The sequence below is a fragment of the Pollicipes pollicipes genome, unplaced genomic scaffold (genome assembly GCF_011947565.3).
Source record: "Pollicipes pollicipes isolate AB1234 unplaced genomic scaffold, Ppol_2.1 Scaffold_4002;HRSCAF=4701_pilon_pilon_pilon, whole genome shotgun sequence".
NCBI lineage: Eukaryota > Metazoa > Arthropoda > Thecostraca > Pollicipedomorpha > Pollicipedidae > Pollicipes > Pollicipes pollicipes.
Window position 1 is genome coordinate 24,794,269 of NW_023596420.1, and position 14,605 is coordinate 24,808,873.

General features: G+C 52.7%; 1 protein-coding gene across 1 annotated transcript; it reads right to left on the minus strand.

The window, feature by feature from the left end:
* Positions 1-6,782: 6,782 nt before the first annotated feature.
* LOC119093305 (histone acetyltransferase Tip60-like) lies at positions 6,783-13,655 on the minus strand. Its single transcript, XM_037216249.1, is given in 10 exon segments — positions 6,783-7,290; positions 8,785-8,816; positions 8,819-8,946; positions 10,048-10,143; positions 10,146-10,371; positions 10,758-10,841; positions 11,448-11,654; positions 12,217-12,363; positions 12,993-13,126; positions 13,534-13,655. Coding segments are annotated over 10 exon segments (1,374 nt in total). The 5' UTR covers positions 13,637-13,655; the 3' UTR covers positions 6,783-7,073.
* Between the last annotated feature and the right edge of the window lie 950 nt (positions 13,656-14,605).

The following is a 14,605-nucleotide window of genomic DNA, read 5'->3' on the forward strand; positions in this document are numbered from 1 at the left end:
CGAGGTAATCACTTCAGAACCGTCATCATTTTCGTGCACCCATGGGCCACGGCTAAATATTAGTTATTGGGGTAACGCTCGGCGAACCACGGAGACTGCAATGCTTGGTGTCGAGGTTTTCGTTGCTAAAATTTGCGAGCGCGCATGTAAAAAACACGTTACATAAATTGTAGCACTAATCGATTCTGACTGAATGGTGAACAGTCTTAGACAAACGTGGCGTGGCCATGTTAATACGCGTTGTTGACCACTTGATCTTCAATCAATTTTCATCTTCAAATTTGGGTCAAACACATCGATCTACAATCTGTCTTCGCGATGTCCGCAATGTCTGTAGAACCCAGATCACAATTTTGACAAAGCTTCTGAAACCTATCGGTTTAGAAAGAGTCAACTAGCCATTGTAAGTTAAGCGTGCCGATGATCTCTTACATGCAGTCACTCAACGCCTAATTTTTGCAGTTTATTATATTATATATATTACATATTATATTACATATAATATACTATATATTTAGATATATTATATATATATATTAGATATATTATATATTTCTCTCTCATAATACAAACAGAATTGAGCTCACGGTAGCTCCTGGTTTCTGTTCTGGTTACAAGGTAAAAATAACAATAAAAGGAAGAAAACTGTGTCCCTTGTTAACAAGTAAGCTATGTCCGGGGATTGAGAGAGGGGGTTCACCATAAGATGGTTTTTGTCAACCTTGCGTCCTCCCTTGGCAAGGCTCTGGCTACGCCCTTGCCTACACACAAAAGCAGATCAAGTCGTATACGTTGCATGGTGGGCAATGAAGTGTCCGTTGGACCAATTAATACCTAAGGCAGACGGCTTCGCGGAGGCTATTTTTCTGCGATGGTGTGGTGTGAGGGAAGATAATTCGGAAAAAGATACTGTTCCAGGTGTGCAGCACATGTTTCACACACCATGAAGTATTAACGCTGGTCCAAAAGTATGCAACAAAGCAGTGATACAATCAGTTCGCAGTCAGTCATGCGGCAGGCATTCGGGCCAGGGCGGTGGCCAACGACGGCGGACAGGAGCAGGGCCCAGATAAGGAACATATGACAGATGGGCCTTATTATAGCGCTTGGTTCTTAAAAGAGAATCTTCGGTCTTATGGCTTTTGTAACATTGTTTCTAGCAGTTTCAAGCTCTCGAATTTGTTTCCGCCTAAAATGATACAAGCCTCATCTCTTGAAAAGCAGCCAGCGAAATGAAGGCGCATGAAAAACCTGTCGCACTGTGAGCCATCGACCCACTTTCAAAATTCCCACTAGCCTATATGCAGGCCGTATTTTGGCATCTACACTGTGGAGGCAGATGCTTCCTTACTGACCCCAAATGCCTACCCGCTCGTGGAATTTGGCCTCCCCAGGAAAGACAATGTTAAAATGAACAAATAATCTAGGGAAGCTGGAAAGCCATATTTGCCAAATGACAGATGAGTGAAAAAGGCAAGATTGTGCACCAGTGATAAACAGCTCTAGATGCATATCTCGCATAGCAGGCATAACATTTGAATGAAGAGCGATAACAACCTCCATCTCTACCCCCTGCCCCTCCCCTCCGGTCATCGGGCTCGCTTCCCAGAAAAAGTTCCTGAATACACCTTGAGCTTAGCCCCCCCCCCACACACTTTTTGAAACGTTCCTACGTCTATGATTCCATGTAACCTATAAATTGCCCGCCTCCTGACAGCGTCTTCAGCTTCCCACATTTGAAGTTGTGTATACCTCATAAAATTTGCAATGATGCCACGGAATCAGCAGGCGCACACACACACATACAGAGCAAGAGACACATAAACGCACGCAAAGGAAGCCACATCACGTCATACATCGGAGGCTGCCAAACCAGTTTCCGAATGAGCCCAGTTCCAACAAAAGCTGCCCGGCTGTATTATCTTTTCTCGATGATATAGACCAATGTATCTCTCAACGCCAGGTATGACACGCTTTGCGTTTCACTCCAAATAAACCCAGTCTCCCTGCGCTCCGCAACGATCACGACAGAAACAGTATTAGCAAACAAACCCATAGAAGGCGCTCGCCACTGCTAGAAAGAGGCCACGTTGTGTCTGTGTCGCTGCATATTGTCTTAGCGTCCAAGGGCACAATTTGCAGTCGCACAGCCTAAGCGAGGCTGTGAAGTGCAGCCGCTCGTCGGCCATCTGCTGCACTTTAGCCGCGATCCGCAGTCCTGCCGCCACCTTGGCCCGTCGCCAGCGGAGGCACGGGTCCGGCCACGAAGGTTGGCAGGGCGGCGGCGCGACGCTGCCGTTGGCTGAACACCGATGCGCGTGGCGTTTCGCCCCTCGGCTTGAGGGCAGCCGTGCAGCATAGAACGCCGGCCGGCACTGGTGGAGTTGTGCCAGCGTCGCATGAAGGCGTCTGTTCCCTCAGTCCGTATCAGGCATTGCGCGAGCGCCCTGAGCACGGGAAACTCCGTCCACGCACGCTGTATCCTGACGCCCACCTCCGCCTGCCCGGTGAGGCTGTTTCCGACGGTCCCGGCGCCGCAGGGTCGGTGCCCCTGTCGATCGTCTTGAAGCGGTGCCGGACGCTCCCGACATGGCAAGAGCCGTAAACCACCCTGTTGGTCAGTGCTGGATACCTGAGCGGACACATTGGATCAGGTTCAATAAGCTAGAATGGTGTTTGAGGGATATTGTGTCGCCGACATAAAAAACGTGTGCATTATTATGGCCCCGGTTAATTTTTGACGGCTCCGATTGATCGAATTAATCCATGATTTTCTTGATACAGCCAATAATAGGGTTAACGACCTAACTTACTTCAGGACGGCTAAGTCCCCACCTAAATGAAATGCGATTAGTTTGGAGGTGGGGGACTTAGCGCACGTGCCACGACTACAGAAAATCGGACGGCAACATTATCATGCAATTTGTCTAAAACCCAGTACGACACAATTATTCTCAAAACTACAACAGGAAGTTATCCTGGAGACCTGCAAAATTACGATCATTGCTCTTTTGAAGAGGAGAGGTCAGTCAGTGTTTGGGTGTGGGTGGGGGCGGGATGATGGAAGCGGGGAGCGGGCAGATGGAGCATGTATATATATATATATATATATATATATATATATATATATATATATATAGGGACACCTGAGTTCAAGTATATCAATCTTTTCCGATTACGCCGTCTATTTTGTTAGATGATTGTTCCATCACAGTTCTGGCGGAGCGGTCTTAGCGTCGATTTGTAGACGTAGGCCGTGCAATTTTTAATTCATACTTTATTCTTGCACAGCGGGTGCGAACATGCGCACACGATGTTCTTGAGGTAGACTTTTCGGATAACAATCTATTCCCTGATCATCCGAAGTCCCATATTTGTTCAAATCGGCCCGAGACGGTGCATTGCACAGTAGCTTCATGACCAGCAACACGGCGGCCCGGAAAAACCTACGTGCAGCCGCAAGCGGCGACCTTTAAACCTACAGCTTGCAATTTAAGATTATAGCTTGCGGTTTTACATTAATTACAGCTTGCAATTTTTAATCGCGCGTGGCGGGCATGAACATGCGCAAACAATGTCAGTGCGGGAGAGCGCTTGGACAGTAATATAATTTGCTAATCAGCTGACATGAGCTTTCATGTTCAAATCGCCCCGAGACGGTGTTTGCAAAGTAGGATGATGGTCAGCATTCGGCGTCCAAGCAAAAATACGGATAAGCCCGCGCAAAAAGAGCTTCTGTGTGCATTGCTTAACGCTGCTATCGAGCTATATATATATATATATATATATATATATATATATATATATATACATATCAGATGCCAGTATATCTGCCTGTTTCATTGACGTGGTCTGTTTCTATTTTGTTTTGTCCTGTTTTCTTTCGTTTTTTTTTTTATCTCACGTCCCAATTGTGGCGAGACGGCCGCAGTGGCGATTTCAAATTTGCTGACGACAATTTGAAAGACCTTTGGCCGTGCACGCCAGCTGCGAGCATGTGCAAACCAGCTCTCAGCTCTCGACAGTCTCTATGTGGCCTTATGAGTATTTGTCCCGGGGCGTCTTGGGCTAACCGTTACGCTGTTTAATAATGCACTGTCTTGAGATGATTTAAGCAAAAACGGGGATGTTGCCGATCAGCAACTTACATTGTTGTGGGAATGGACTTCCACAATGACATCGCGTGTGAATGGCCATGACTAGGTCTCAAGACTAACATATTTCCAATTCAAATCCATACGTTTAAAGGTCGATCCTGCGACAGTCTCGCGAGAACCGGGATGGCGGTCGGTCGAATAAAGGAGATGACGTCATCCAAAATGGCTGATGTATTGGACGCTGATAGCCTTCTACCATTGCTAACAAATACACTCCGTAGGCATCTTTGCAAGCGCTAAAAAGTATGTTTGTGTGACGGCCGAATTGCACAGAAAGGTCAGGGCGGCTGATCAGCAGATCACACTGCCGTCCGAGCACTCTCCAACAGTAATATATGTGTATGGTCACACATACCGTGCACGACTTAAAGCACTTTAAATTGTAAGTTGTGCGTATAACAATCGCCACTGCGACCGTTCCGCCAGAACTGGGATGGAACGTCGTCCAAATGAAATACATGACGCCATCGAAGGGAACTGGTTTACTGGACGCTGATAGCTTCATAGCAGCGTTAACAAATGCACTCTGTGGCGCCTACGCTTATTACGCGTATTTTTGCTGGGCCGCCGCATTCTGGCCATCACGCTCCTTGGCATTGAACCATCAGCAAATTACATTGCCACCCATAGGCTCTCCCGTAATGGCATCGTGTGCGCAGGCTCGCAACAGCGATGCAGGACTAAGAGCATTTTAAATGGCATCCTGTGGGTTTGAAATCGCCGTTGCGGCCATCTCGCCAGAACTAGGATGGGGTGGACCAGACAGAATAGATGATGTCATCGCAAAAGATTCATGTGCTGTGCTGAAAGCTCTCCAGCAAGGTTATCAGCTGCCAGTGGGACAGGCTTTTCCGACGATGTCATCCGTTTTATTCGGTCTAACCCATTCCGGCGAGGTTCATTCCTCTTGGTTCAGGAGCCGGGGGGGGGGGGGGGGGGGGCACGTCCCCTTAGCCTTTCCCTTGGTTGCTTTCTGGAGCAGTCTGGTCCCGCTGAGCACTCACCGTTTGGTCCCGTTCGGTCCTGTCCGGTCTCGTCAGGTGTAGGTATTTTTTGTATTCTAGTGGGTGATTAGTATTACGTATGTTGTAAGCGTCGTAGCCGTTATATTGTGCCCGAATCTGTGTATGTGTGTGGAACGAATATATGTGTGAACTATTTTTGCACGCATTGTTGTAGTCTCAGGCCAGTCACATCAGGGGCGCAGACGGGGAGGTGTCCTGGGTCCGGGCTTCGTCCTTAGGCCCAGATTTCTTTTTCATCATAGAGGGTTTCCGATAGAAAGTAAAAAAATCGGCAAGATGAACACTCGGCGGGCCGCAGGCCATCCCTTCCAAACAATTCGGACTGCGCCCCTGGATCATGTGACCATTTCTGCTCGGCGCCGGAAGCATTTTCGGTGGACGCCACTGAGGTCATATAATCAGGTTGTCATTCGGGTGTTCGATCGATTTGGGCGACGGCTTATGACGTCATGGGGGAGTTGGAGCCCATTGCGCCTGTGCTGTAGGATTTGTTGCGAGGTTCGAAAGGCCACATATTGGATTATACCCAGCCGATTTGCATCATGCAAAAGATTGCTTAATTATCTGCCAACCTATGTGCCACTTTTTTCCTAGGGCGTAAAGTCTTACGTTTTTCAAGCGTCAAAAACTACTTACACAGCTCGCCGCCCCATTTCTCAACTTCGTCGGCGTCGGCTCTGAACAGCGTAGCGCAGCGTGAGGATGCCGGACTGGTATTCCAATGTTCGAGTCGCAAGGACGGCAAAGCTTCTTAACTCATGTTTCATTTTGCATTGGGCAAACACTCTTTCGTTTAAAAAGCTCATCGTGGCCTAACCAAGTTTCTTGCACAGCATCCCTGATATGTCTACCCTTGTCTAAGCCTGTCGTGATTTTAAAGGAAATCGAAAGGTGCACGTTCTGGAGCTAATGGGAAATAATGTACGAGGTATTGCCTGATAGTTTTAATACATATATGAGATCTCCACAACGGTATCATTCCACTCACCGTGTGGCACGCTGTCTGGAAATGCATCAGTTAGATTGGCTTGCGGAAGACCACCACACGCACTGACCCGACCTCGCCCCTGCCTCTGTCACCGCACTTTTGCGTCTAAAACCGCAATGCAAGTGGTACATAGATTTGACTGAAATACGTTTGCATGGGTTTCAACCTGTCCGCTCGTTGCTCTTACCCGGCATGACGTGGTAAAACTGGCAGTGTCAAAAATTCATCTGGTATTCGGCGACTTCAACACGTGACAGCTTTTGACGCCCCAGAGAAACCGAGAGTGGTCGAAATAGCTGGTATGTGGTATACGTGCGGCTATTTTTAAGATCAAAGGTGTCGGAATTTTCTTGCTACAAGGTGCGGTGATGAAGTCGGTTGTAGGACTGCGTACTGAGGGGCGTTTATAGAACGTTACTTCACAGAATCTGATGAGAAAAAAAACGATGCGTTTTGGCGCCATGTACTGGCGCCGCTTAGCCCAAAATCCCTATATTTTTCATGGAGACCCTACGACGGAAAAATACACACGATCCATCAAGTGTGACCTCACTGCATGTCACGTAGCACGCCTTCAAAGATCTCCGTCAGCCACCTTCTTCGAAACGGCACTGCCGACTGCAAAAGCTGTATTGAAAACGGCGCAATCACAACACGAACGGCAGCTCAGTCGACGCTCGACCAGCAGGCTGGTCTGCGCAGCCGAGGTGCCCCGCCGCCCTGCCACCGCCGGATCACAACACGAACGGCAGCTCAGTCGACGCTCGGCCGGCGGGCCGGTCTACACAGCCGAGGTGCCCCGTCGCCCCGCCACCGCCGGATCACAAGCCGGGGGCAGCCCGGCGCACAGCGGCGGGACGGCTGACTACGGGCGGGTCACGGCGCACCGCCGTGACCCGCTGGTCACCACTTGCCCCGCTTCGACCAGTCGCGGGGCGTCCAGTGCAGGCCCTTGGAGTCGATGGTGCGCGTGCGCTTGCCCATGCTGCGCAGGTGCGTCTTGATAAGCTCCTTGTTGAGCGTGATGATGTACTGGCCCTTGTAGTAGTGGATCAGGTTCAGCCACTGCAGGGTGGATATCACGTCGTCCTTCTTGATGCTCGTCAGCTCGGAGATCTCGCTGGAAAACAGACAGCATGTTCATCGATGCCCGAGTTCAGGCATGACGTCACATAATCGCACCCGACGCATCCGCCCCGTTCACCCAACTCTACGCACGGAGCCGCCACGAACGACAGCTGGAGGGCGATCAGGAGCACCGAGGACGGACTTGAGTGAGCAGCGGCCGCGCGACGACATGCGCCGCCCACCACACCGCGGATGTCCTCCACAGCAGCGGCGCCAGCCTGCGCTCCCTCTAACAGCACTGCTGGGGGAACAGGACCTGTGACCGCCATAACAGCACTGCTGGGGGAACAGGACCTGTGACCACCAAACAGCACTGCTGGGGAACAGGACCTGTGACCACCAAACAGCACTGCTGGGGAACAGGACCTGTGACCACCAAACAGCACTGCTGGGGAACGGGACCTGTGACCACCAAACAGCACTGCTGGGGAACAGGACCTGTGACCACCAAACAGCACTGCTGGGGAACGGACCTGTGACCACCAAACAGCACTGCTGGGGAACAGGACCTGTGACCACCAAACAGCACTGCTGGGGAACAGGACCTGTGACCACCAAACAGCACTGCTGGGGAACAGGACCTGTGACCACCAAACAGCACTGCTGGGGAACAGGACCTGTGACCACCAAACAGCACTGCTGGGGAACAGGACCTGTGACCACCAAACAGCACTGCTGGGGAACAGGACCTGTGACCACCAAACAGCACTGCTGGGGAACAGGACCTGTGACCACCAAACAGCACTGCTGGGGAACAGGACCTGTGACCACCAAAACAGCACTGCTGGGAACAGGACCTGTGACACCAAACAGCACTGCTGGGGAACAGGACCTGTGACCACCAAACAGCACTGCTGGGGACAGGACCTGTGACCACCAAACAGCACTGCTGGGGAACCAAGGACCTGTGACACCAAACAGCACTGCTGGGGAAACAGGACCTGTGACCACCAAACTAGCACTGCTGGGGAACAGGACCTGTGACCACCAAACAGCACTGCTGGGGAACGGGACCTGTGACCACCAAACCAGCACTGCTGGAGAACAGGGACCTGTGACCACCAAACAGCACTGCTGGGGAACAGGACCTGTGACCACCAAACAGCACTGCTGGGGAACAGGACCTGTGACCACCAAACAGCACTGCTGGGGAACAGGACCTGTGACCACCAAACAGCACTGCTGGGGAACAGGACCTGTGGCCAGCGTGGCCCGCTCGCCGGCCACGTGGTATTAACTGCTTGGCGCACGTGGTATTAGCAGCATGCGCAGCTCGCAACATTTTCGTAACTAGCTCGTGCATTGTCCCGGAGATGCGCGGATATCCATCGCCAAGACAGTAAAAAAGATTAGACATTAAGCTGATACGGCGGGGCGCTGATCTGGCGGTAATCTGTGGCATCTCTGCATCGGCGGGAGGAAGGAGGGGGGGGGGGGGGGGGGGGACAGACGACTGGGCCCGGCTCTGTAAGCGGCGGGCGCTGACCTGATAGTGATCTGCGGCGTCTCCTGGCCCTCCAGCGCTTGGTGTTGATGAGCAGGTCTAGGATGGCCTGCGACCAGTAGCTGCGGTACGAGAGCAGGCCCAGGTCCGAGAGCGGCTTCTCCGGCGAGCCGGTCTTGCCCTCGAACTTGGACAGCTCGTAACCTGCCGGCGCGGACCGTGGTTGGCTCCGGTACCAGCCGCACTCGCACTCTAACGCGGACAGGTTCTGAAGGAACCGAGCAGACCGAGGAGATTTTCCTTCAAATTTTGACTTTCTGGCCGTCAAGATATTACCATGCCGGAAATCGGCCAGCTACCAACTGAAGAACAAAGTTGAACTTACACTGAGCCACGGCGTGCCGGCTCAACAAGCCGTAAGGGCCACGATACTAGCCAATAGCGTACCTATCACCTTCACCATGTGCATCATACTGTTCATGCCGAAGACAACACCTAGGAGGAATATCGTTAAAATTGAATAGCTGACAAAGAAAAAAAAATGCTAACACGCTCAGTTCTAAAAATATTTAACTCCAACTTGGCTATTCGGTTGAAGTAATCATGTACCAAGGTTAGTTGCAACACAAACCATCCACATACCACAGACCTCCACATCAGAGTAAGCGCAGCATCTCTCGGGTTCCATACCAGACCCGGCCGAGCAGCCACGCGGACTCCCCCGGTCCAGCGTCCCAGACCCAACTGAGCAACCACCCTGACTCAAGTCGATCTCAGACCCTGCTGAACAGCCACACAGACTACCGTCGGTCCTAGCACCGACTGAGCAGCTACACCGACTCCCGCCCATCCCAGACCCGGCTGAGCAGCGACACCGACTCCCGTCGGTCCTAGCACCGACTGAGCAGCTACACCGACTCCCGCCCATCCCAGACCCGGCTGAGCAGCCACACCGACTCCCGTCGGTCCTAGCACCGACTGAGCATCTACACCGACTCTCGTCCACCCCAAACCCAGCTGAGCAGCCACACCGACTCCCGCCCATCCCGGACCCGGCTGGGCAGCCACACCGATTCCCGTCGGTCCTAGCACCGATTGAGCAGCTACACCGACTCCCGTCCACCCCAGACCCAGCTGAGCAGCCACACCGACCCCCGTCCACCCCAGACCGGGCTGAGCAGCCACACCGACCCCCGTCCACCCCAGACCCGGCTGAGCAGCCACACCGACTCCCGTTCACCCCAGACCCGGCTGAGCAGCCACACCGACTCCCGTTCATCCCAGACCCGGCTGAACAGCACTCACTGAACTCTATGAGGAGCCGGCCGTAGCCCTTCCGCTGGTAGGGCGGCAGCGCCAGGATGCAGGCAACATTGTAGTCTTCGGTCGACTCCTTCTCTTGCTGAAGTACCCCACGATGTGGTTACCGCGACTGTCGCACTCGGTCATCACGTAGAAGAGGAACGGATCCGTGTCGTAGTACAGCGTCTTGTGGTCGAGAAAGAGCTTGGCGAGCAGACAGAGGTTCTGCGCGTACACTTTATTCTTCCGGCCGTCCACCTCGAAGAAGGAGATGGTGTGCTTGCGGTAGATCTCGTCACCCGGAGGGTGCTTTAGCTTGCACTTTTTCTGTGGAAACGTGACAGGTGCATAACAAGATTAGGGGTGAAAGTACGCCAAATACGTCCTTTCACATGCAATGCAACCGGTGGATCGCGGGCCGTTGGGTCTATATTTGTTCTTAATTCTAACCCGAGCCCCTCACACATTTCAGTCTACGCATTATTACGAAAATTATGCTGCAGTCGACATTCTTCATGTGAAGAGCCCTACGCCATAAGAAAGCATGCGCAGAAGAGGTGTGCAAGAGTATTCATGTTAACGTGGATGAATTGTGATAACGCGACGGGGAACGAAGGGTGATGTTTGGTAAGCGTAACAACTTCGACTTGAGCACAATTCACGCAAACTGCTGTGAACACAGTGAGCAGCAATTTAGCATAACGTTCACTTACGATGTGTCTCTCCAGGCACTTCGAGCTTTTCCTGTATGCCAGACAGAACTCGCAAAGGTATATGCACCCCATCTTGGTCATTTCCTGAAATATGACCACAGAAGAATTTGATCAATATTTGTTCTAAGCCTTCTTGCAGCAGGCTGGTAAACATCGCCTTTCTCCACACAGACGAAAAACGACAGCGTCCCAGGCATGGCATGACTGCCTCCCTGCTCTTCATCTTCTATCAGTTACCATATTAACCACTGTACATACCCCACTAAGATGCTTTTCTCGGCGTCGTGTGCGCGAGATGAGACATATCTGTACTATGAAGATCATACAACACAGACGGAGTTCAAAGACATCAGTGTATGACGAAAATCATTCAACACAAGTGAATGGTGCCCGTCGACTTTAGGAAGTCAACATATGCCAGAAATGCACTGCAATGCTGGTCCTTGTCGAGCTTGGATTTTGTTTTCATTTCATGAGCTTTCGTAAGCTTTAACACAACAGATGACGCCAGCAGGCTTATTTCTTACTGGCATTCTGGAAAAAGCCGGTTTTTGACACTGAAGAGATGTGGTCATTGTAAATGACGAAATCGATGTTCTTGGAGTCAATTACGCTCCCAGTGCTTACAACCATAATAACAAGCAGCGCAGCAGCCTGGTAAGTGCAGTACCAGTGCAGTACCGCTCTCACCTGAGGGTAAGGTGCGAAGTACCAGGGCTTGATGCGGTGGCGACCGAGCTCGATCATCTGGACGTTTTTGACGCGCGTCACCACGTCGTCCTGGTGGACGGCCATGCTGCCGGTGCGTGGCACGGCCGAACCCGGGTCGACCGGCTCGGACGCCGGCTCCGGCGCACCCGGCCCGTCCCGCCGCTCCAGCTTGGCCGGCGGCTGGCCCTGCGCCGGTCACCGGGTCACCGGTCACGTCGCCGTTCACAGGTCACCTCAGAACGGAGCCACAGCTCAGGCGTGGTGACGATGGGGCCGATGGTGGCCGAAAGTGTGCCGTACAACCCCTCAGAACCGCCCCGCGGCCGCTCCCCCTGAATCCGGCAGCGCGAGGTCACAGTCTGGCCACGTCACGGTCATGGGTCACGAGACATCGAGCAGGTGACTCAGTTCGAACAAATGTCATGTCGCAGGGTCATGCCGATCCTAGTGTCTCCCCTCAACCGACAGCAAGCTGCTGGCATAGCACAACACTGGCCGCACCCACCGGCTGACGCTGGTACCCCAGAGCAGTCGGTACCAGGCAGCCGGTACCCCAGAGCAGTCGATACCAGCAGCCGGTACCCCACAGCAGTCAATGGCCCCTCTCAGCGCGGCGGGCTCGGGTCCGGACCGCTGGTGAATAACCTGGCGACCTGGCCGCCACCCAGCCGCTCCCGGCTCCCACCCGAAGACAGCATGACGTCAGCGGTCGCCCGCTACTCGGCTTGGCCGCCTGACCGGGTCGTACCTCCTCGGAGGAGGGCAGCTTGCGCTTCTGCGCCTTCTTTCTGAGCAGGGCGGCCGACAGGACGTTGGGCGTGCCGGCCATGTGGTGCGGCTCGGGTGACTGGACCGGTGAGCCGGACCGCGACGGCAGCGTACTGGACGGCTCCTTCTGCAGACGGGCCGGGCACGCCCCGTCAGCGGGGCCGGCGCACGCGACCGGTCGGCACCGGCTGGACCGTCGGGACGGGAGGCGGGTCTGGGCTCGAGGGGTGGGTCAACGTGAGCTGGGGCATAGGACACAGGAGGGGTCACGGCAGACTGGGGTTCCGAGCGTTCTGGTTCAATTGGGGTGTGGAAAAAGCAAGTAGGGTTAGGGTAGAGTCGGGACAAGGGGCAGGTCCGAGTCAGCGGGAGGGACGACCACACACTCACACAGCCCCAGGAGGTGACGACAGACAAGTGGCTCGACCTCCCGCCAGACTGGCCGATGAATTTAAATCCCTACAACTGAAGGCGCCAGGATGACCTAAATCGGACAGGAAGTGTACGTCCGGCACTAGAACAAATGCAACATACCACAGCACCAGTGTGTGAAAGAAACCAGCACAAGAGTGAGCGATAGATGGGTATGTCTTCCCTTCACGCCGGCCGACCGTCCAGTCTTAAGGCAAATGGCACACCGAATTACACCTCCATTGACACAGTGATCTGTAAGCAAACCGTCAGGCGGCCAGGTATTGTCCAGGGGAAAAGTCTCCGCCGAAGCCAGCTGACACTCCACACACTGATGAGGCCTACCTTCTTGGGTGTGTTCAGCCCAGTCGTTGTACCCTGGGTGGTGGTGGTGGGCGCATCTCTGTCCTTCCGGGGGAACTGGATGCGCCGCAGATCCAGCCGCTCCTCTGTCACCCACTCATCCAGCCGCTTGTTGTCTGAGAGGTGGGGCGGGCGGCCCATGTCAGCCACCGTCTCACCAGCGCACGAGTCCGACTAGTCCGGCGAGGCACCTCCACTCTGCCAGCTCCCAGAGACACGGTAGCACTCGCTTGCAAGCGTTGTAAGCAAATGACACACCACCAGACCATGGCAGAGCTGAATGGATGGCCTCTCCAATCACCAGGCTGCCATGGGACGAATGTCGTGATAAGAATGATAGAACCTGGCCTTCGATGCTTCTCCCCATCTGAGGCCACATATCGAAGCGCAGTCGCAACGCACCGACTCGCATCTTATGATCGCAGTTATAAGGCTGGGAGACGCGCGGCGGGCAGACAGCGGACCGTAGGAGACGCGCGGCCGGCAGACAGCGCCCTACCCGCTGCCGGCCACCACCACTCACAGTCAATGTAGTGGACGTAGAACCTCTGTCGGCCATCCTCATCCTTTGTGCTGACAATCTCGGCCAATGCTGGAACACGCAAGTTTGGCGTCACTATCGGCATGGGGAATGCGCACTGACTCATGGCACTGTGGCTTATCCACCACCTAAGCAAATCACCATGGTCCAGAACAAAGTGAGTCTGGACACCAAGCTTGCAGTGCCAACTGGAAGCTGCATTAATGGTCCAGTGTTGATCTTCAAGAGGTGTCCACACTAACCTGACCATAAATTAATCTAAGCAACTTACGCACTCGTCGGTTTTCAGCATGTGCACAGGCAGCTGACATCCTTCCACAACTGAGGCCTGTAATGAGGGAGTCACGTCTGGTAAGTTCACACTTTGGGCCATGATACTTTAATTCAACTTTGTAGTCAAATCAAAATGTTATTTGAATCTACACAGCACACAATCAGTATTGAAACAGGTAGTTTCTAGAGTGATTACAGTGGGTGGCAACACGGGGTGCACAGCATCAAGGCAGATCACCTGACATTGCTACAGGTAGCTTCTAGAGTGATTACAGTGGGTGGTAAAACAGGGTGCACAGCATCAAAGCAGATCACCTGATATTGCTGTGTGTTTTATGAAACCAATAAATGATACTGACTGGGGTCTTGATAACAATACTGACTGACATGATGGTTGGGGTCTTCTGGCATAACAATGATATGACAACACATGAACTATAACACAGTTTTGAACAAAGCTAATTAACAGTTTGAGGCTGCATTGAATCAGGCATATGTAAATTGAATATCCTGCAACCATGGGCCTCAATTCTTGGAGGAAGGGGGACAAGTTTCACCTTCTCTTGCATTCAACATTGCACTTGTGCCATTGTACATGGTCCTTGCTGGATGTTTTGTTCTATTTGTTCAACTCTCCCATTTACTCACTACAATGTGAGAGTTCCCAATGTCATGCACAAGTTCCTTATGTCAGTTGACTTAGCTTGTTGCCAATGCCAAATGACACCTGCATACTGTACATGTTTTACAGATCATTCTGCACTGGCAATCATGCTACATT